This window comes from Peromyscus maniculatus, chromosome 11, assembly GCF_049852395.1.
Source record: "Peromyscus maniculatus bairdii isolate BWxNUB_F1_BW_parent chromosome 11, HU_Pman_BW_mat_3.1, whole genome shotgun sequence".
NCBI lineage: Eukaryota > Metazoa > Chordata > Mammalia > Rodentia > Cricetidae > Peromyscus > Peromyscus maniculatus.
In genome coordinates, this window is record NC_134862.1 from 88,157,598 (window position 1) to 88,180,001 (window position 22,404).

The 22,404-nt window shown below is 42.9% G+C and overlaps 1 protein-coding gene across 2 annotated transcripts in view; it reads left to right on the top strand.

Moving 5' to 3' along the window:
* The first annotated feature begins 19 nt into the window (after nucleotides 1-19).
* Cnst (consortin, connexin sorting protein) overlaps nucleotides 20-22,404 on the top strand; it is an 88,828-nt gene continuing 66,443 nt past the window's right edge. The window contains exon 1 of one of the 2 annotated variants that reach the window (XM_006974203.4): nucleotides 20-259. In XM_006974203.4, the coding sequence (XP_006974265.2) occupies nucleotides 62-259 (198 nt within the window). In that variant the 5' untranslated portion in view covers nucleotides 20-61. The remainder of the gene's footprint in view (nucleotides 260-22,404) is intronic. The other variant, XM_076548055.1, reaches the window with a different exon arrangement.

Consider the following 22,404-nt stretch of genomic DNA (forward strand, 5'->3'; position numbering starts at 1 on the left):
CGGGTTGGAACTCTATGGTCGCCCGCCCTCGGCGCTTCCTCTCTAGCCTCTCTCGCACTCTATGCTCCTCGGCCCCGCGGCCGGCCGGGAGGGGCGCGCGGAGGGAGGCGGGGCGGCAAGGCTGGAGGTGTCCGAGCCTCCCGAGCCGCGGGAGACCGGAGCCGGCTGTGTGACAGCTCGTCGGCCGCCATGTCAGCAAGCGGGGCTGCCAGCAGACCCGGCGCCCGGCGGTAGCCCTTGCGTTGCCTCGGATGCCCAGGTAAGAAGAGCAGCCGGGCTGCAGGGGATCCGCCGGCTCGGCGGCCGCGGAGCTGCGGACAGTCGCTCGCTCCTCCCCGGGCGCTGTCCTCCCGGGAGTTGCAGTGGGTCCCTTTGCATCCGCCCCCTCTCGGTTTCTCTCGGTTTCCCCCGCTTTTCTGCGGGTGTGCTGTTGTCGCGCATCGCGCCAATTTCTCCGCGCGCGCTCGCCTCCCCGGGGATCCTGCGGCTTCTACTCCGCGTTGGTGTCTCTCTGCTCGGTGGCCCGCCGCCTGTGCTCGCCCGCTTTCCTGCGGGTGGTTTTTAATTGCCCCCCATACCTTGTTTCCCCCTCCACCGCCACCTCTTTGGTTGTCTGGAAATCGCCTAGTTGTCTCCCTTCTTGTCCTGCCTCTGGGCCAAGATTTACCTTTTCTTTTTAATATGCATATTTGCAAGGCTTAAATTTAAGGCTGAACAAAAAATAAGATTTGAAAGCTTAAAATTCTTTCCTATCTTTAAAAGGATTAAAGCCTTAGGAAGCGTCTTTATTCTTCTGTGTAAACTTAGTTAAGCACATTGTACTGTAGAATGCAATTTAAAAGGCCGATCGCAAAGACTAAAAATAGAATGTTCTAATGGGAATGTTGGCAGTCTTTGGGGCAATATTAGAAGATCCGATTCTTTGAGAGTGGTTTCAGTGTTTGAGGGATCGGACTCAAAGCTTTACCCATTATCCTGTCCATCAAGGCAGGAAGCTGCGGCCAATCAGCTCCCTAGTTTAAAATATGTACAATCCTTTCTGCTTACTCTACTGGCAGCATAATTGAGCTTGGCATTTAAATGCACAAGGAAAAGAGTTTCTGAGGAATGTGTCACCTGCCAAGTAGCCCGATGATTATCCTTAGCTGATGAAACTCAAGGACATAAAGAATTGACACCTGAAGATGGCCCTTTTTGAATAAGTTAGTACAGTGTAGGAGTTATTAACTATTGTGGAAATCCCGAGGATTCCATTCACTGATCTTAAATTTGTTTGTTTAGTATCCTTTCCTCACTGAAAATTTTGTAGCCAGGCAGTGGTACAAGTCTCTAATCCTAGCATTCAGCAGGTTGAGGCTCCATGAGTTTGAGGACAGCCTGCGATGCGTTATGAGTTCAAGGCTAGCTTGGGATATACTCAAACTATGTCTCAGGAAAGGAGAAAAAGAAAGATGATCATCCCCCAAAATGAGCATTTTGATAAACTCAGAAGTAGTCTAGATTTAACTCCCCCAGAGCAATATTTTAACAATTGAATATAGCAAAATGATTTTTTTTATATGAGAGCAATAACAAAATTCACTTACCAAGTATATCCTTGAGTTTTTTTTTTGCTTTTAAAATAAGCCTCTTAAGGCAAGGACATATAATGTAGCTCTTTGGTAGACCACTTACTTAGCATGTATTAGGCCCTGAATTCTGTACCTGGCACCACAAAAGGTAAATATACTTAGCACTGTGGGAAAAGTACATTTTTAAGAATTTCATAGTGCCTGTGGACCACGGCCTAATCAGTCCTTGAGAACTTAGGGCAGTGTTTATTTTGCTTTTGAGCAGTTGGTGGAAGAGAAATTGTATTTATTTACCTTATCCCCCTTTCCCCTTCTTTGTTCGAGGCCAAATCGTGGGCCTTGCACAAGCTAGGCAAATGACCTGCCTCCAAGCTCCCCCCTAGTACCCTGTTTGTGTATGTGGTATACGTGTGTGTACATGTTTGTGTGTGCATGCATGTGTGTGCCCTGTGTGGTGTGATGTCAGATGACTTCCCCAGTCACTGTCCACTTTCCTTTTCTGAGACATGTTCTGTCCCTGAACCTATCCCTAACAGATTGTGTTAGGCTGGCTGGCCAGAGAGTTCCCGCCAGCGATCTACCTGCCTCCATCCCCTAAACACTGGGGTTACAGATTTGTATCTTTGGGGATCAGGAGGCAGGTCTTCATGCTTGCAAATACTAAGCCCTGCCCCTTAACTGTAGTTTAAACTAGTCCTAAATTCCTCCTCCTGCTGCCTTAACTGGGATTTGCAGGTATGTGTCATGTGTTCAGTTGTTTCCATTTTTATAGTGTTAAGTGTTTACTTGTTTGTGTTTGCAAGTACTTGAGTAATACAGAAACCACCCCACCCCTGGGGCCCTCGATGCTAAAAAGGAAACAGTCATTTCACTTTTAAAATGATTTTTTTTTTTTTTTTTTTTTTTTTTTTTGGTTTTTGGTTTTTCGAAACAGAGTTTCTCTGTGTAGCTCTGGCTGCCCTGGAACTCGCTCTGTAGACCAGGCTGGCCTCAGACTCAGAGATCTGCCCGTGAGTGCTCAGATTAAAGGTGCTCACCACCATCACCCAGCTTAAAATGCATATTATAATCAGCATTTAGACCTACATTTTTAGAAAAGCTTAGTTAAGGTATTTGTGATCACATTCTCTTAACAGTTGCGGTTTTTGTATCCTGTGCTCTTTTTGCCCCCTTGAAGTGACTTTTCTTTCTAATATGCTTGCTGGTTACTTTATGGCTGGCTTTAAATTATTTTTTTTTTATCAAGTTATCATAAATTGCTTGAGAAAGGAAACTACTGGGTTTTTTTTTCTTGTAGATTTTAAATGAGAACTGAAATTGGGAAATACTGAATGTTAGGCTTTGTGTCAGAGTCAAAGCTGGAGCAGCACCATTCAGAAGAAATACAAGCTAATTCTAAAACGTTTCGAGCGGTCCCATTCACCAAGTGGAAATAGCCTTAATGGCTCTAATCCTCTGTATATCACAGTTGCCGCAATATTTTCCAAGATTTTCTGCCAAATCTGCAGTTCTGATGTGGTTCACACTCAGCACATCTCGATTAAGACTGACCCTGTTGCCAATGTTCAAGAGTCACCTGTAGCTGATGCCTCCCTCCCTCATTGGCTGGCACGGAGCCAGAAGACTGGTGTTTGATGATTAAAATGCCTTTCTCCCCTGGGAGTCAGATTCTCTCGGGATACATAAAAAGGCCCTTTCTTCTTTCTCTCTTTCTTTTTCTCTTTCTCTCTGTTTCCATTCTCATACTGAGAAGATTCTGTGCAGGAAGAGGGTTCTAAGAAGTCTCTTCCTGTTCCATGTTGACACTGAACTCTGCTTCTTCAGTGAGCACTGATGCTCTGTGCTTGTTTAGTGACTATCCTGGGGTGAATAGAGTGCTCAGTCATTTCCTGGGGTGTCATTGTGACAGTTCTTTCCATCCGTGTGACAACAGTGTGTCAGGGCTGTGAGTCTGTGTCTAGTAAGTCTGGTGGCATTGCGTAGGGAGAACTTGGGGACCTATGAGACGCTTGAACTTGGTTGCGAAGCAGGTAGGGTACCTGCTGTTGTTCTATTTCCTGAACTGGTTTCAGGTATGGCTAATGGTCTGGGAGATGTGGTCCTCTGTAGCTTGGTGGTTCTTATCAAGGGCAAGGCAATTTTTTCAGGCAAAATTTAGAATGGAAGAGGGTATGGTATTTTGGCTTTGAAACTGTGGGAACCGGAGTTTATGTTTGTTAAAGGGAAATGTGGCAGCTTTGTATAAAGCTGCTGGCACATCAGCCAGGCACCTGCCCGGAGCTGCTTTGCAGCAGGTGTGCTAATTCAAGTGAAACCATCCGTGGTTTAGAGCGGGAGTAACCGGGTTTAGAGCTGACCTCTGTGGGGATGCTGTCTTGGTCCTGTCTTGATTCCTGCATTCTAAAAAACTTCCTAATTAATATTCCTGATAGTTTAATACAAGAAGCATATCTGCTTCCTTGATCAGTAAACAGACTTTCTGTCTAAACGCCAGTCTTTATAGACTGGCCCACTGTAAGGCAGCCTCTGGAGTGTTTGCAGAAGCAAATATAGAATTGGAAAAGGTGGATAGACTTATGTTTGTGAAAGAGGAGTGTACATTCTGGTAGTGTTTTCATCTGCATTTAAAACTAGACATTGGTGGCAGTTGGTTTGATAAAAAGAATAAATTCAGGACCACAAAGAGAAAATTGAAGATACAGGCAAAAGTATACAAAGTCTGCACAGACTGCCAGGTAGACTGAGCTAGCCCACAGCATCGGAGCGGCTGTTAGGAATAGTGTAAGCTTTGGCTAAGTGAGTACATTGTAGCCATGACTGGGGGATGGGGGACAACTGACATGATGATTGTATTCATTGTTTCATTTTAATAATGATTCTAATACCCATGTATCTTATGTAATACATATGTATCTAAACAATGGAGCTATATAGCTTAAATATACAATGTAGTAAAACTTGTTTTTTAGAGGCAGGAGGATGGTGAGTTGGAGATCTGCCTGAGCAACTTAGGCAACATAAGGAGAACCTGTCGCTAAAATCTAACCAAAAACTAAAGAAGAAAATTGAAAACAACAATTTTTTTTTTCTTAAAGAAAAATAAGCTGGGTATAGTTGTGTATTCCTGTGGTCCCAGCTATGACAGGCTGAGAAAGGGGGCTCCCCAGAGTAGGGGCCTGGGGGGTCAACCTGGACAACATAGCTAGATCCCTTCTGAAAAAGAAAAAAAATAGTAAGACACATTGTTTCCTGAAAATTAGCCTTAGTAAATTCATTTTAGTTGTTTGAGGAAGAAAACTGATAGCCTGGCAGCTTTTCAGTTTCTTTAAAAAACAAAACAAAAAAACAAAACCCTTTTATGCTTGAAGAACTTCCAAAAAGAGATGTTCTGGATGAAAAGGTCTGATGTCTTTAAACTATTACACTGCTTTCTCTTCCATTTTGAGCCTTTAAGATTTACATTAATACAGACTTTACCTTGTGATCATCCCCACGGGGAAAATAGATTTATTTTCAACAAGGAACTGCCTTTGTTTTTTAAGCAATTGGAATAATTCATATGGGGTATTTAAAATGTATAGTATATTTAGAAATTCTTAAGGTTTATGACAGTTGGCGATTTCTGAAAGTGTTTTAGGCATGATTTTGCGATGACCGTATTTGGAGGTAGAAACCTTGTATGGCGTCCCCACTGCACTACTGCCCAATGCTATCTTAGGACTTCCTGGTTCTTGTCATCACTGGCCATTTGGAATGGAAAGATAGTGTGTGCCTATCAAAATAATGACAAATCTGCATTTTCCCTATTGCACTGTCTAGTAAGAATTATAAAACAGTAGCAAATTAGCAACCTTAATTGACATTTAGGCATTGACATTTTGACAGTATCTGTGACTTTAAGAATTAACATCATAGTCCCTAAGGTGATACACACCTTTAATTCCAGCTCTTAAGAAAGGGGTAGAGGCAGTGGATTTCTGTGAGCTCAAGGCTAGCCTGGTCTACATAGTAAGACTTTGTCTCAATGTAAATAAATAAAAGTAATTAATTGTATCTTGTGATCATATTCGTTAAATCTTCTTATGAGAATGTCAACATTGTTCTCCCTGTAAAACAACCACCTGAGAGGTCATTATATCCTTTTTTTGTATTAGCTGTGTTTTGAAAACTCAGTGTTATTAGGTGGTGGCGTTCTGATTTCAATGAAAGCATAATAACCTCTTCAGGTACTTGTAGACTTTGAAGTTAATGATTCCCTTAAAATATGTGCACCTTGTGATGCAACAGAATGTTGTTTTCCTGGGTTTTTTAAGAGTACTGGGTATATGTTTTCCTGAGTGTTGGAGAATCCTTAAGTGTGCTATGCTTGAAGGCAGTTTGGCGCCTGCTGTTTCTTGTATTAAATGCATGTGTAGGCCTTCCTTCGTCCGTGTCTGTCTTTTGCAGGTCCAGTTCTTACCACTGTAAACTTAATAGAATTACTGAGTAAACTAAAAGTCATTGCTAAAGATTTTTCAATGAGGACTTATTTTTTAAAAATGGGTTTTATTTACTAAAGCTTAGTGTAATTATTTATTTTTAACTTACGAAGGTACAAAGATTTTAAGGTTTGTTCACACACACACACACACACACACACACACACACACACACACACAGAATATGGAAAGGGTTTATTTAATCCAAGTATAAGGTACATAAGTTATAAGGATTCAAGAAAGAAATCCTTTGCGGCGGTGGCACACGCCTTTTGTCCCAGCACTCAGGAAGCAGAGGCAGAAGGATCTCTGTGAGTTCGAGGCCAGCCTGGTCTACAGGGCGAGTTCCAGGACAGCTCCAAAGCTACACAGAGAAACCCTGTCTCCAAAAAAAAAAAAAGGAAAGAAAGAAAAAGAAAAGAAAGAAATCCACATTATTTCTTCCCTCGTACTCAGCATAGATAAAAGGAGGAAGTGCCCAGGCTTCCTGAGAGGATGAAGAAGGAAAATTGTCAGTATTTTGTATTGTTCTGTTTGTTTTGGGTGCTGGGACTTGAACCCTGGAATTAAAAAAATACTTTAAAAATTACACTTATTTGTGTGCGTGTGGTGTGTGTGTGTGCGCACACTGGCATGTGTGTTCCAGGGGACACACGTGCAACACAGGTTCATGTGGAGGTCAAGGAACCACTTGTGAGAGTTGCTTCTTTGCTCCCACTATGTCCTCAGGTGGTCGGGGTGGCAACAGGTGCCTTTATCCCCTGAACTTCCGCCCTCTGGCCTTCTCACTGGCCTAACCCGGGAATTTATATAGAGCTCTACCACTGAGTTATGTCCCTAGTGTCCTAAATGTTTTGCTCCAACTATTTTTAGGTTTGTTGTGGAGTTTTTGTTTTGTTTTTTTTTCTGTCTCAGTTAGAGATTATCCCTAAAACATTAGGTACACACTGTCACAAATAGAAACAGCGTCATGTGCCTTCCCTAGTTTAGTCATATACTAAACATTTGGATTAGAAGAGGATGAAAGGTTTTTCTTCTTAGTATCACATGCGAACTCCAGTTTCAAGGCATTTAATCGGGCACGGAAGCCCGTCTTTCCTTAGCAAGGACAATCTATTGTGGAATAACCTCTAAGTTAGAAAAGCATTTACTTCCTAAGGCCAGCTGCTGTTCCTCCCGGTGCCCTCTCAGCTGACAGGAGTGGGTGTGTGGAGTCTCACAGCCAGCCCCCAGCCACGCTGTGGGGAGCTTTGCTTTTATGCAAGGTCCGATCTCCAGCTCCGGGACAGCCTCAGAGGGTGTGCCGAGGTACAGAGCCCAAGTCCTGCTTCCGGAGCCCTGGACTAGGCTGAGGCAGCAAATGTTCTAAGAAGGTCTGCTTGAGAACTGAGGGCTCTGCGATGCACCCATAAGGCTCGGTGCTCAGGGAAGCCTTTCCCGGGAGTTCCTGCCGGACCTTTGCCTCAGGAGCCTGTGAGAAGAGATCTTGAAAAGAGAGCCCCCGTTGCGTGTTCCCCCTCCTGACTGGTGCCTCTGGTGCCTGCTTTGGAAAGCAAAGGTCAGAGCACCCGGGCTTACGTAAGCCTCAAAACCCTTATTTACCTCCTTCTTCTCCTCAATTATAAAAAAGGAATTCTCCAAAGAGGAAAAAGGTAACTGAATTTTAACTCGGAGAAAACCTGATTATTCAAACGGGACCAACTCTTTTTCTTGTCTAAGAAAGTTAAATCAAAGCTTACTTAGCAGTGAGGGGCCATTGATGTCTCCCGTCTGTGTTGATGGTGTGATGAATTAATTGGCCAGGAAGAGGGACTCACTCACTCCAGGGGGACATGAGGACATTTCTAGCCCACCTATGCCAACGATACATCTTTTCCAAGGGGAAAATGAAAAGGTGTAATTAACCAGCAAACCTAGGAGAAAAAAAAAAGCACTGGAAAATTTACCGAGATACTGGTTGTGGGATGTTACAGATATTGAGATTTATTTGAGTGTCTCAGAGAATATTTTGGTGCTCAGTAAAAATATAAGATGGGATGACATGAACCAAATTGAGCAGCAGACAGTAACATGTCATTATGGATTTTTGAGACAGGAAGAATTGTTTGTTCCACAGGTATGTGGAGCCACTGTTTCTTATCATGTGAGATAGAAAGATAGTGTTTTCTGAAGATTAATCTACCTCTGGTATGCGGGAGAGATTGAAAAGGATATGTGAGATGCTGAGAGCCTTTAATTAAAAGTAAGAATTATCCTGGACACTATAATTTCTTAACTCCCAAAACCATAACACTGAGTTCCTACTCCTTATTTGGAAGACTAAGGGATAAGCTGACAAGCTCTCCACTTAGGTTGTATAATACAGTTAAAATGGTGTTTGCCATATGAAGTATTATACTTTACCCTAGATGAATTAAAGAAATGAATTTTAAGTAACCCTAATCCATGCAAGAGAACATATTATGATATACATATATAAGAAAATCCGCCACTTTGGTGACTAACTTTGAAATTCGTAGGCTCATGAGTGATTCTGGACCAGGTGTTACTGCCTGCGAACTTGATGGTGATGTTAGGGCTGTACGTAAGCAGAATGTTACTAAGTATGGTGGGATTGTTGTACAGATACTCACCTGGAGCACTTTGTGTAAGTCTCTACCAAAACTTTTGAGGAAAAATCAAGCCCCTCCAATATAGACAGGGGCCAGTGACAAGGCTCGGCAGGTAAAGAGGCTTGAGTTCAATCCTGGGGACCAACGTGGAAGGAGTGAACTGACTCCCAAGGTTGTCCTCTGTATGTCCTTGTACATATACATACACACATACATACACACACACACATACACACACACACACATACACACACATATACACACACATATACACATACACACACACACACATATACACACACATACACATACACACACATACACACATACACATAGACACATACACATAGACACATACACACACATACACACATATACACATACACACATACACACATGCACACATACACACACATACACATATACACATACACACACATACACACACACATACACACATACACATATACACATACACACATACACACATATACACATACACACATACACACATACACATACATACACATATACACACATACACATACACACATACACACACATACACATATACACATACACACACATATACACATATACACATACACACACACAAATAAATAAGTGTAATTTTTAAAAAATAATTTGTTTCTCTTAAAACAATGATTTTATGTGAATTTAAGTTTTTTTGTTTGTTTGTTTTTCAAGACAGCCCTAGCTATTCTGAAACTTGCTTTGTAGACCAGGCTGGCCTTGAACTCAGAGAGATCCACCCACCTCTGCCTCCTGAGTCCCGGGATTAAAGGTGTACACTATCACGCTCGGTTTAACTTAATTTGTTAAAGAAAGGAGATGCATATGGAACCTTTTTGGCTATGATAATGTATAATACAATAAGCAGTATATAGAATTCAATTTCTTTTAGCAAATTGTTGTTATAGACTATGTCTCACTATATAGCCTGGCTGGCCTGGAGCTCACTATTTAGACCAGGCTGGTCTTGAACTCAAAATTCCTCCTGCCTCTGCCTCCTGCGTGCCAGTTTAGCAAAAACTAGATGCTACTGTGTGTGTGTGTGTGTGTGTGTGTGTGTGTGTGTGTGTGTGTGTGGTGTGTGTGTGTAAGAGAGAGGAGCAGAGGAGCTTTGTGAGGACCATGTGTGCATGTGAAGTTAAGGTCAGAGGACTAGTTTGTAGAGTCCATTCTGTCCTTTTTGACCTTCGTGTGGGTTCTGGGGTGAGATTAAAAAAATCATCTAGGGCCGGGCGGTGGTGGCGCACGCCTTTAATCCCAGCACTCGGGAGGCAGAGCCAGGCGGATCGCTGTGAGTTCGAGGCCAGCCTGGGCTACCAAGTGAGCTCCAGGAAAGGCACAAAACTACGCAGAGAAACCCTGTCTCAAAAAAAACCAAAAAAAAAAAAAAAAATCATCTAGGGCGTGGAAAGATGGCTCAGTGGTTAAGAGCACTGGCTGCTCTTCCAGAGGATCCGAGTTCAATTCCCAGCATCCACATGGTGATTGGCAACCATCTGTAATGAGATCTGGCGCCCTCTTTTGGCCTGTAGGCATACACACAGATAGAACACTGTATACAAAATAAATAAATCCTTTTTTAAAAAATCCTCTATTTTATTTTTATTTCAGTGAAAAGCTGAAAGAAAATTACCTAAGATAATTCAAGTTTAAGATTCACAAAACCATATTCCAATGTGACATTTCATTGCTGAAGTCTACACATCTGTTTATAAATGTGGAATAAAATTAATAAATCATGCCTTTAGCACAGCACCACAGTTCTTATAGTCAGCAGAAGAGAAGGTGGGCGCAGAGTTAGGTCCCTGTGTGCCCCTCTCCTGCACACTGGAGCTGAACGGGAACTGGCTGCCCAGGGATCCAGGCTCAGTTTGGGAACAGTATTGACTCTGCAGACTACCCCAAGCTGACTTGATTTCATTGATATGTTTCCTGTTGCTTTATTTGTCAATTTGTTGTGGCGTAATAGTAGTATTACGAGTCATATGCACAAATAAAGTTGTTTTTTTTAATTTCACATCTCTTAAGTGAAATCATAAGTAATGTTGGTGTTTACAGGACCATGGCAAGCATTTTCAGTAGAGCTATAAGAGAGAAAAAACCCTTCAAGAGCTCTCTGGAACCCTGAGGTTTTACTGCTGGAGGATTTAAAGTTCACAGGGAACCAGCAGTCTGCCTAAGCTGTTCAAAGCAGTTATTAACAGAGTGTGAAGTAGAATACAGTCCTCAGTATTTGGAGGCCAGCATTCTTTCCTTACCTGGCGTGGTGTCACAGGCCCATAATCCAGCACTGTGAAGGCATGTGCCGGAGAATTGAGTTCGGAGCCAGCCCAGGCGACATTTGTGGGGCTTTTGTTTGCAGGCTTTCCCCACACCCTCTGCTTATTCCCAGCCCTTCCTTACAAAGCTTGTCCTTTGCTGATGGTGTCTGTACCAGTGTGTTTGTGTCTTGAACTAGGATAGCCCAGGACACCAACTTCATGTCTCAACTCTGTTATCATTTACCCTATTAACTTTCTTTTCTGCTCCACCCTACAGTGGACCTTGGAGAGAATACTCAGTATTTGATAAAGGACATTAATTGAGGTGGAATATTATTCTAAGATGTGTTACATTTGTTTATGCTGTGGAACATTTGCTTAACGATGCAAAGATGTGTTGCCTTTCTTTTGTGCTGCATTTGTTTAACTCTGTGAAGCTGTGTTACTGTGCCTGTCTGAAACACCTGATTGGTCTCATAAAGAGCTGAATGGCCAATAGCAAGGTGGGAGAAAGGACAGGCAGGGTTGGCAGGCAGAGAGAGTAAATAGAAGGAGAAAAAGAGAGAAGAAAGATCGAGGAGCAAGAAAAGGAGAGGAAGACATCAGGGGCCAGCCACCTAGCTACACAGCAGGCCATGGAGTAAGAAGTAAAGAAAGGTATACAGAAATAGAGAAAGATAAAAGGCCAGAGTCAAAAGATAGACAGAATAATTTAAGTTAAGAAAAGCTGGCTAGAACCAAGCCAAGCTAAGGCTTGACATTTATAAGTAAGAATATGCCTCTGTGTGATTTATTTGGGAGCTGGGTGGTGGGCCCCCAAAAGAATAAAAAGAGTAAAAAATAAAAACAACCAACAACAATTAATTTTGCCTTTAGCAGCAATCCATGGAAACTTGGCCTTTAAAAATTCATGGGAGCGCCAACGTGGAAACATTTGGCAGTCTTGTTCCAACATGCTTTACTTGGAAAAGTTTCAATGATTGAATTAGGTTTTTCTGTTTTTAGGATTCATTTTGCTCTCCCTGCTTTTTATTTCAATGGAACACTGCCAAGTTATATAGCTTTTATGAAGATTTTTTTAAAAATTTATTTATTCATATATTGTGTATATGGATACTTTGTCTACATGTACACATATACACCAGAAGAAAGCACCAGACAGTTGTGAACTGCCATGTGGGTGCTAGGAATTGAACTCAGGACCTTCAGAAGAGCAGTGAGTGCTCTTAACCACTGAGCCAACCCCTTAGGAAGATTTTTTTTTTTTTAAGGTAGATATTTTCAATCATGATAAGGAAAAGAAGGTGCCAGGAAATCATTCAGGAGAAAATGCTTTTGTGGCTCAAGATCTTCAGACCATTCTTTCTCTTTTCCTGGTTTGTGTGTGTTACTGGGAATAGGACCTAGGGCTCTGTACATGCTAGGCCAAGGTATCTACCATTGATATATTTGCTCCCAATTTTTTTTCTTCTTAAACAGGGTCTTGCTATGTGTATAGCTCACCCTTACTTTGAACACCTGACTCTTCTGAGTACTAGAACTACAGGCATGTACCACAATACCTACCAACTCTTCAGAATTAATCATGTTTTCCTCTTTCTATTTTATACCTTCCCCTCCCTCTCCCTCCCTTCCTTCCTCCTTTTCCCTCTCTGCCTCCCTCAATTTCTACTTTTGGTTAATTTGTTTGTTTTGAGACTAGGATTCACTCTTGGAACTCTCCATGTAGCCCAGACTGACCTGGAACTCGGGGTCATCCCCCTGCCTCTGCCTCCCAAGTGCTGAGATTATAAGCTGCACCATCAGAGCTTGAATCTGGTTTTGAGCTAATCTTAGATTAAAAATTCTTCAGAAATCAGTAATAATGATACTGTTGTTTTCCTGGTCTACTATTTCATGCCTTATGTTCAAATTCTCCAAGAATGGCTCCATTTTTCCTTGGTATCCCAATTATCGCTTTATTCTAGTTGTTTACCTGTACAATGTCAGGAGTATCCTATTAGTAACGTTTGTGTTACTAACTGTATTTAATTTCACTAGATGGTCTTCTTCTGTGGAGCCGGTTCTCCGCCTGGTATTTCACAGGCTCACACTGTGTTGCTTCTGTCACAGTGTGGAGGTACTAGTTTGCTTTTCTGTGGAGCTGAAAGAGTCAAGAATGGGACAAGGTGAATGTTTCAAGTTAAACTGGAGAAGAAACAAATGAAAGCTTAGGTTAAAGTTGACCCTGGCCTGATTCCATTTGTCTTTACTTTAGAATATAACTTAGAGCTGTTCCTTTGTGTTTTCTGTGCACTTGTGAGCTTATTCCTTCAATATGCATAGCAAAGATGTTTGTAATTACAAACTCAGAATTTTCCCACATTAGGGTGTCAGAAAGCAGAATGAGTCCACTAATTTAATTCATTTTAAAAGCAACTAATTCATAGGTTCTTTTGGGAATTTGCTGCCTCATCCAGATCATATTTAATCTTTCAGAGACAGAAGTACCCTGTCCTCAAGTGTAGCTTGAGTTTTCCTGCCTTGTCCACAGTCAGGACAAATCTCTGTCACCCACCAGTCCCACAGCTGCTCAGACCCAACCAAGCAAACACAGAGACTTATATTGTTTACAAACTGTATGGCCGTGGCAGGCCTCCTGTTAACTGTTCCTATATCTTAAAGTAACGCATTTCTACAAATCTATATCTTGCCACTTGGCTCGTGGCTTACCAGCATCTTCACATGCTGCTTGTCCTGGCAGTGGCTGGCCGCAGCTGGCAGCGGCTGGCAGCGGCTGGCAGCATCTCCTTCTGCCTTCCTGTTCTTTTATCTCTCCTCTCTGTTAGTCCCGCCTATACTTCCTGCCTAGCCACGACCAATCAGGTTTTATTTATTGACCAATCAGAGCAACTTGACATACAGACCATCCCCCAGTACAGCCAAGTGCAGACCATCTCAGACACCTGCACTCAGGCCCATGGTCCTAATCATCCTCTATGCAAACCTGCTGGGTAACGCCACAAGGAACCCAAGAAGGGCTCCCACAGGACATACATTAACATCCCACAGCACTTCCCCTTTTCTTTTTTTTTAAAAAAGAAGGTTTTAACTTTTACACATCTCCAAAGCCAGCTTGGTATATTTGGGAATTTGGGCTTAGCTTCTCTTAACTACTTCCTGCTGGAGGGGGGCACTGTATCTTATGGGGACACAAAGAATATTTAAGGATCATGGAGTAGTCCGTGAGGCTGTATCGTCTGAGCCAGTTGCCTTGAAACAATTCTGGATGTTGAATCATCTGGGCCATGGTGTCATCAGAGACCTTTCAGGTGGTCTTGGCTGGTCAAACCTGAAGTATCTTAATCTGGAACAAATCCATAGCCTCTGGCTTTCTGTAGAAACAAAAGCAGAGTCTCCTTTCCAAAGCAAAACATCCTTAGACATAAATTTCAAAATTGAAATACCTTTAAAATATACACATTGATTCAACTGAGCAGTCTTTACAATCAAATGTCTTTCTGCAGTTAAGAATCCCAAAGACAATATAATCCAGACTCTCTGTGTGATATCCATCTTTACATGGCTTATTTTTTATATTACTTTTACTTTCTCTTTAAAGACTTTACTATTTTAAAACTTTCTATTTCTTTATATAACTGTCTATGTTCCTTTTCCTTTGTCTTCCAAGCCTATGTACATTTTTACACACATTGTAAAGCATTTAAAGTCTTGTTCCATCTGAATCTGTCTTATTGTGAATCCACCGCCTTAAACTGCAGCATTTGTAAGACTGAAACAGTGCTATGGCTGCTGGCTCCGCCCACCTCAGCTTTCCAAAATGATGGTAGTACATTTACCGCCAGCTCTGGGAGCTATCATGAGTCTATGCTTTTATCCAAGCAGCGTGTAGCCCAGAAACCTTTCTTGTTTTGTAACTAGCAAAGGGTAAATCCACCACGCAGCTTAATGTGCCACTTGCAGAGGCCTCATTTCCGCCTTACTGCAGGTTAAGCGCACACGCCAGGAACGCACAATTAGCTCAAACCGGCAGCTGCCGCTCATTTGAGAGACACAATTAGGAAGCTGTTTTTAGCTCCGTTTTAGAATCTTTTCTCAGGTTTTAGGTGGAAACTCTTGCCAACACATTGGGCGCCATTTGTAGCTTGAGTTTTCCTGCCTTGCCCACAGTCAGGACAAATCTCTGTCACCCGCCAGTCCCACAGCCGCTCAGACCCAACCAAGCAAACACAGAGACTTATATTGTTTACAAACTGTATGGCCGTGGCAGGCCTCCTGTTAACTGTTCCTATATCTTAAAGTAACGCATTTCTACAAATCTATATCTTGCCACTTGGCTCGTGGCTTACCAGCATCTTCACATGCTGCTTGTCCTGGCAGTGGCTGGCAGGCAGTGGCTGGCAGCTTGTCCTGGCAGTGGCTGGCCGCAGCTGGCAGCGGCTGGCAGCGGCTGGCAGCATCTCCTTCTGCCTTCCTGTTCTTTTATCTCTCCTCTCTGTTAGTCCCGCCTATACTTCCTGCCTAGCCACGACCAATCAGGTTTTATTTATTGACCAATCAGAGCAACTTGACATACAGACCATCCCCCAGTACAGCCAAGTGCAGACCATCTCAGACACCTGCACTCAGGCCCATGGTCCTAATCATCCTCTATGCAAACCTGCTGGGTAACGCCACAAGGAACCCAAGAAGGGCTCCCACAGGACATACAGAACATCCCACAGCACTCAAGCTTCCCTTGTCTCTCTGTTTCCCACCAGATAATATTTGTGGGTTTGTTAAGTAAGTTTAAAATATCATCTTATGTAATGTTTTTGTTTTTTGCATCTGTGTCCTTAGGTAAGAGGCAGTGAAAGTGAAATTTTAGTGTTATAGTTCAATTGGGCAAGCATATATTTAGCACCTTTATGTGCCCTGGGCTGTGTTGTGGTGAGGATTGCAAAAGACATGTTTCTGTTGCCATAAAAGCTTCAGTTCCAGTTGGGCAATAATAGCAGCACATGCATGAAATAACTTGAAAGAAACCCTACAGCAAGAAAGAGGCAGAACTAACAGATAGTTCATCCTGGATCCTACAATACACTGCTTATTCCATTTAAAAATAGGTCTCTGGAGATGCTTCCATGTAGACTGTGTATTGGCCATGCCTCGCGTTATGGCCAGGCTTTACTAGGGTTTGTATTGTCAGTTTCCCTTCCTGCTTCCCCTAACTTGTCCACACTCTTCAACGTATGGCTCACAGTCTACCTTGGTCATGGAGTCTTGGCATTCAGAGACTGAATTACAGGCTGCGCCCGGAGCTCTCTGCTGTGTTGAAGTCTTGGTTCTGAGAACAACGTGGTCATGAATGAGTAGCCTAACCTGTTACTGCTTCAGTTTCCATAGCTAGGGCATGGCCTTGTTCATAACAGTTGCCTAGTAGGATTGCTGTGAAAATAAATGATTTATGACGAGCCAAGTAAGCACCATAGAATTTTTGGTGTTTTTCTCCCACTCCGATGTTGTGGTTACCCTTCACTGTAGAGTTAAATAATCACTTGTTTTCATAGACTCATTCATTCATTCAAACCTAAGTTATTGGATGTTTTATGGTGTGCTGTTAATAATCCATCCGTTTCAGCACAGAGTTAGAATCTTGATGTCATTAGAAAATGTACATTTATCCTGTGGCTTTGAGATCCCTGCTCAGCTTCTACTCTTTCTTCCTTTCCTTCCTGTCAAAGATTTCTTTATTCTCCATGGTCAGTTCTTGATTCTGTCTGTGTGTTCTCCACTAGCTTGTACGTTAACTTTCCTCAAAGAGGAATCCTATTTTAAATTTAAATAGCAATGTATAATGTATCTTGAAAATGCCAGACCTCTTGCTATCACTAGAAAAGTAACAATTTCATAAATGATCAATCAGATATTTTAATATTGTAATGCAGTATAAAACATAACTGAGACTTCCACCTAACATTTCTGCTTGTTTAAAAAAAAAATCTAGGCTGGATGGTGGTGGCGCACGCCTTTAATCCCAGCACTCAGGAGGCAGAGGCAGGCGGATCTTTGTGAGTTCGACCAGGCCAGCCTGGTCTACGGAACGAGATCCAGGAAAAGCACAAAGCTACACAGAGAAACCCTGTCTTGAAAAACAAAAAAACAAAAAAAAATCTGCTGGGGAGTCTGGGAAGATGGCTCAGTGGTGAAGAACTTGTCATACAAGTGCACAGACCTGAGTTGTGATCCCAAGAACCCACATGAGGCCAGACTTGGTAGCGCACATCTGCAATCCTAGAACTCCTACCGTGAAATGGAAGGAAACAGGAAGAAATCCTGAAAGCTCATGGGCTAACTAGTCTGTCAATTGCAGTAGAGAACAAAGGCCCTGTCTTAAGATAGACAGTAAAGACTGGCACCCAAGGTTGTCTTCTGACCACCCATACACATACCATGGTATCATGCATGTGTGCACTTACATACACACTCACACTCCCCCCACTCCCAATAAAGTAATTGGTCTCAGGGTTTCTCACTAGAAGAGAAAGTGTGTTCATACTGCAGCCATTCCATGTTTCTGTGATGGATGGAGCACGAGAACTGTGAAGGAGTGGCAGTTTACAGGGATTAATGCTCATGTCTGGGTTCAATCCCAGTTCTGAGGCTTACTTGCTTGCTTGCTAGATAAACCTGAGCAGGTTACTTTTTTTTTTTTTTTTTGGTCTGTTTCCTTATCCATAAGATGGGAAAGATAATAGAGTTTCTATGCAAATGGAATAAAACATGCACAGAATGTTAGCATATACCAAGCACTCATTAAATGTTCAACAAATGTTACATGTTTCAACAGCTATTTTAGAGAACGGAATGGAGGTATTTATCCAGTGGGCTTGAGTTTTAACTGCCCTGTGGGAACTAAAAAGGAGTCCTTGTATCTGAAGCAGGGAACCCAAATAGAGCATTGGAACAGGATATGTCACGCAGCACTGGGGCTCTTAAACATCACTGTTCTTGAAAGAGGTGGGATGGGTTTCAATGTAGGAACATAGCCTGTGCTGAGCATCCTCTTGAAGACAGTCTTCCCTGAGCCTTTAGAACTGTGGCTCCATGCTGAGCAGTATAAAAAAGTAGACTTGGCTATTAACACAAGCATTCGTGAAGGAGTGATCCTTATTCAGCCTGTGCAAGGTCCCCACAGATGAAGCTGTGTGCTATCGAGGGGCTCACACTATGAAAGTACAGAGCAAGAGCTGGCAAAGGCAACTTAAGAGTGGGCATACGGGGAAATAGCATTCAGGGTGGTGGGGAGAGAGCTCAGTAGTGAAGAGCGTGTCATGTTCTTCCAGAGGACTTGGATTCAATTCCCAGCACCCACATGGTGGCTCACAACTGTCTGCAACTCCAGTCCTTGGGAATTTGATGCCCTCTTCTGGCTTCCTTGGGCAAGATGAACACACATGGTGCACAGAAACACATGGAAGCAAAATACCTACACACATAATCTTTCTTAAAAAAAAGATTTGAGCACAGACTGTAAGGAGAGATTACAGAAGACTTGTCAAGTGATGGAGATCTTAGGATAAGAGAATCTAAGGGGGTGATGAAGGAAAGAATGAGGATGGGCAGAGACTTACTGAGATCCTTGATGTTCTAGGACTGATAGAATGTCAGTGCCTGAGAGCACACGGAGTCCTAAGCTGAGTAAACACAAGTGAATGGCTGCGTGGAACGCACAGCAGGAACTGTCTTTGGTCAGGCATTGGACCGTTCCAGAAAAGCAGAATTTTATGAATGCCCTGACAGCCAGGACTGCGTACAAGGTGTGATTAATGCTTTATCTTTACAGGCCGCCTTACCCATTGCCCATGTGTTACCTGATTCCATTCTTACAACAAGAAACAGAGATTCAGAGAGCTGAGCTAATGTGACGTAAGGTTTCAGAGCCAGCAGGCCAGGGAGCCTGGCTGTGACTGAAGGGAATGATTTCAGAAGCAGAGCTTTGCCTCCTGCTGACCCATCTTCTCTCTAGTCCTGGTTTCTTGTTTTGAGATGTCACTTCTGGTATCTGTGAATTATGGAGTGAGTGTGTCTATCTCCCCCCCCCCTCCCTTGTCTTTGAGACAGAGTCTCACTCTGTAGCTTGTAGATGTAACCAACCGTCTTATTAAATAAGAAACACAGAAACAATGTAAAAGAGAAAGCCGAGAGGTCAGAGCTCAGAGCTAAAATCTCACCCTTCCTCCTGCGGTGGTCCTAGCTTCCCGAAAGAGAGCTATTTCCTGTGTGTAAGTCTTTTCATAGTCTTTTGTTCTGCCTTCTCATTGGTTGTAAACCCAAACACATGACTGCCTCGTCACTGTCTGTATGTGCAGCCCCCTAGGTCTTAAAGGCGTATGTCTCCAATGCTGGCTGTATCCCTGAACACACAGAGATCTACCTAGCTCTTCTACCAAGTGCTGGGATTAAAGACGTGTGCCACCACTGCCACACTCTTACTATGGCTCTAATAGCTCTGACCCCCGGGCAACTTTATTTATTAACATACAATCAAAATCACATTTCAGTACAATTAGAATACCACCACAGTAGCTAGCCCCGACTGGCCTGGAACTTGTAGAAAAGGTGCCTGGCATCCTGCCTCTGCCTCCCAAGTGCTGGGATTAAAGATGTGCACCACCATGTCTGACTTACATTTTTATTTATTTTTTTTGGGGGGGGAGGGTGTTGAGACAGGGTTTCCCTGTGTAACACTGGCTGTCCTGGACTCACTTTGTAGACAAGGCTGGCCTCAAACTCAAAGACTCACCTGCCTTTGCCTCCTGAGTGCTAGGATTAAAGATGTGCGCCACCATGTCTAGGACTTAACATTCTTGAGAATGGTTATAAACTGTACCAAATTTCTAAACTTAAGTGAGATACAACATTACCAATTCCCTGTTTTTATTGATGCTTCCCTTTAATATTTGAAAATAACCTATTGCTATTTTTGAGGTCTATATGAAGATTTCATTCTTTTTTAATAGTATATTTGCATATATAGTCATTATGATGAATCATAGGTTTCTGATTATGATTTTTTAATGATTATCATGTGCTATGATATTTATCAAAGACAACTGCCACAATATAACCTCCCTTTTAAAAGTTATGCCTCAGTACAATATATAACAAGAATAGTCTAGAAATTAAGAAACCATGACAATAAGTCATGAACATCTGTTTCCAATTGTAAATCATTCTTTGCATAGATTTACCACTGGTAAAGTGAACTAAACCAATTAATTTGGTTCACTGCTACTAACACAAAATTTCTATTTCAGAATAATTCAAAAATGTGTAATATTTTTTGAAATTATATCATGCCCCCCTTCCCTTTGCTTCGGCCAGCCCCTCTCATGTACCCACACTCCTTTCTCTTTCTCAAACTCATGGCCTCTTTCTCTTTAGTTGTTGTGCGCGCGCGCGCGCGCACACACACACACACACACACACACACACACACACACACCCTAAATATGTAAACACAACCTGCTTGGTCCATATACTATTCCCTGCCTGTATACGTTATGCTCTCAGAGCTGACCACTTGGTGTTGGTTAACCAGTCCTGAGCGTCTCAGACCATTTCTCCTGTTCTCAGCATTGCCAGGTTGCCCGGAGCTCCTTGTCTCCTGTTGAAGTCCTGTGAGCTTTTCCCCTTCCGTGTCCGCATGTCCACTGGTATGGTTCAGGTCTCGTTCAGTCAGGCGTGTTGGAGAGACTTCACGGTGCGTCCTCTCTCATGTTTCTAGGAGACGGACTTAGAGCAAACGTACGTCCTTCTGGACCTCACCGTCTTCCCGCCCCTCTTCTGCGATGTTCTCCAAGCCTTCGATGCAGCAGTGTCTAGTACATGTGTCCATTGGGGCCAGGCACTCCGTAACCTTTTGTCTTGTCATTTTGACTGGTTTTGGCTCTCTGTAATAGTCTGTTGCAAAAAGAAAATGTCTTTGATGGGGGTGAGAGCTGCATTTATCCATGGGTATTAGGATAAATATTTAGAGAGATAAATATTTAGTAGTTAGGGATTATGCTGGTTTAATAACAGGTTCTGGCTAGGTTTTCAGTATCAAACATGGTTTCCCTCTTGTTGAGCAGGCCTTAAGACTGACTAAATAGCTGTTGGTTACCAACAAGGTCTGCACGCCACTAGGGACCCTTAGGGTTATCATGCCATGCTGGGCATCGTTGTGGTTCATAGGTACCCTAGCTGGGTAGGACTGTTGGTTGTTTCTTTCCCTTGGAAGCTTGCATGGGGCCTTCTGGTACCATGCAAATTAGTCCTCAGGGAGGAGGCTTTCAGGTTAGATTCAGCTCAGGTCCTCTGGGGTAGGTTTCATTCTTGGCATATGTGTTGGTTACTTTCCTTGCTGCCGTGATAAAATACCTAAAAGAAGTAACTTAGTAAAAATGATGTGCTATTACCATCTGTGTGCATATGATGCATATATGTGAAAGTGGGACCATCCCTTTCTGCTGCTGTGATAAAATACACTGACAAAAAACAACTAAGAGGACAGAGAGTTTATTTGGCTTCTAATTCCAGGTTACAGTCCATCACCGCAGGGAAGTCAAGACGGGAACTGAAGCCGATAGTCACAGCCACAGTCAAGAGAGAGAGCTGGCATGGTGGTGCATGCCTTTAATCCCAGCATGTGGGAGGCAGAGGCAGGCGGGTCTCTGTGAGTTCTAGGACAGCCTGGTCTACAGAGTGAGTTCCAGGACAGCCAGAGCTACACAGAGAAACCCTGTCTCAGGAGGAAAATTAAAAAGCAGAGAGAGAATAATTGCAAACATGCTCAGTTCTACTCTTATATGGTCCAGGGCCCCACCCATAAAATGATCCCCCCCAGCATTCAGAATGCATCTTTCCACATCAGTTACAGCAGTCAAGACAATCTCCGACAGACGTGCCTACAAGTCCCCTGATTCAACAATCCTTCATTGAGACTGTCTTCATTGTATCAAGGTGACAGCTCAAACTAACCATTACAAGGGCTGACCCAGTGTCTGTGAGGCCCTAGGCCCCACCCCCAGCTATGGAAAAAAAAGAAAAGAAAGAAAGAAAAAGGTGAGGTATTCAGAAAGTTCCATAGTATCTTACCATACACTTTATATGAATGAAATTTTGGGTTTGTGCTGAGAATGGGGAGCACACCTGAGATCCCTGCACCTTCAGGGGACTGTCTCAGTGGCTAAGAGCACTCCTGCTCTTCAGAGGATGAGTTTGGCTCCCAGCGCCCACAGAGGGTGACTCATAACCACCTATAATTCCAGCTGCAGGAACTGTGACACCCTTTTCTGATCTCCTCGGGTACCTGCACACATGTAGCACACTTCCACACAGAAGCACATATAAATAAAACCAGTATCAATGAATTCATTCTCGCGATGCAGGCCTGCATCCGTTTATAGTTCTCGCAGCTTCCTGC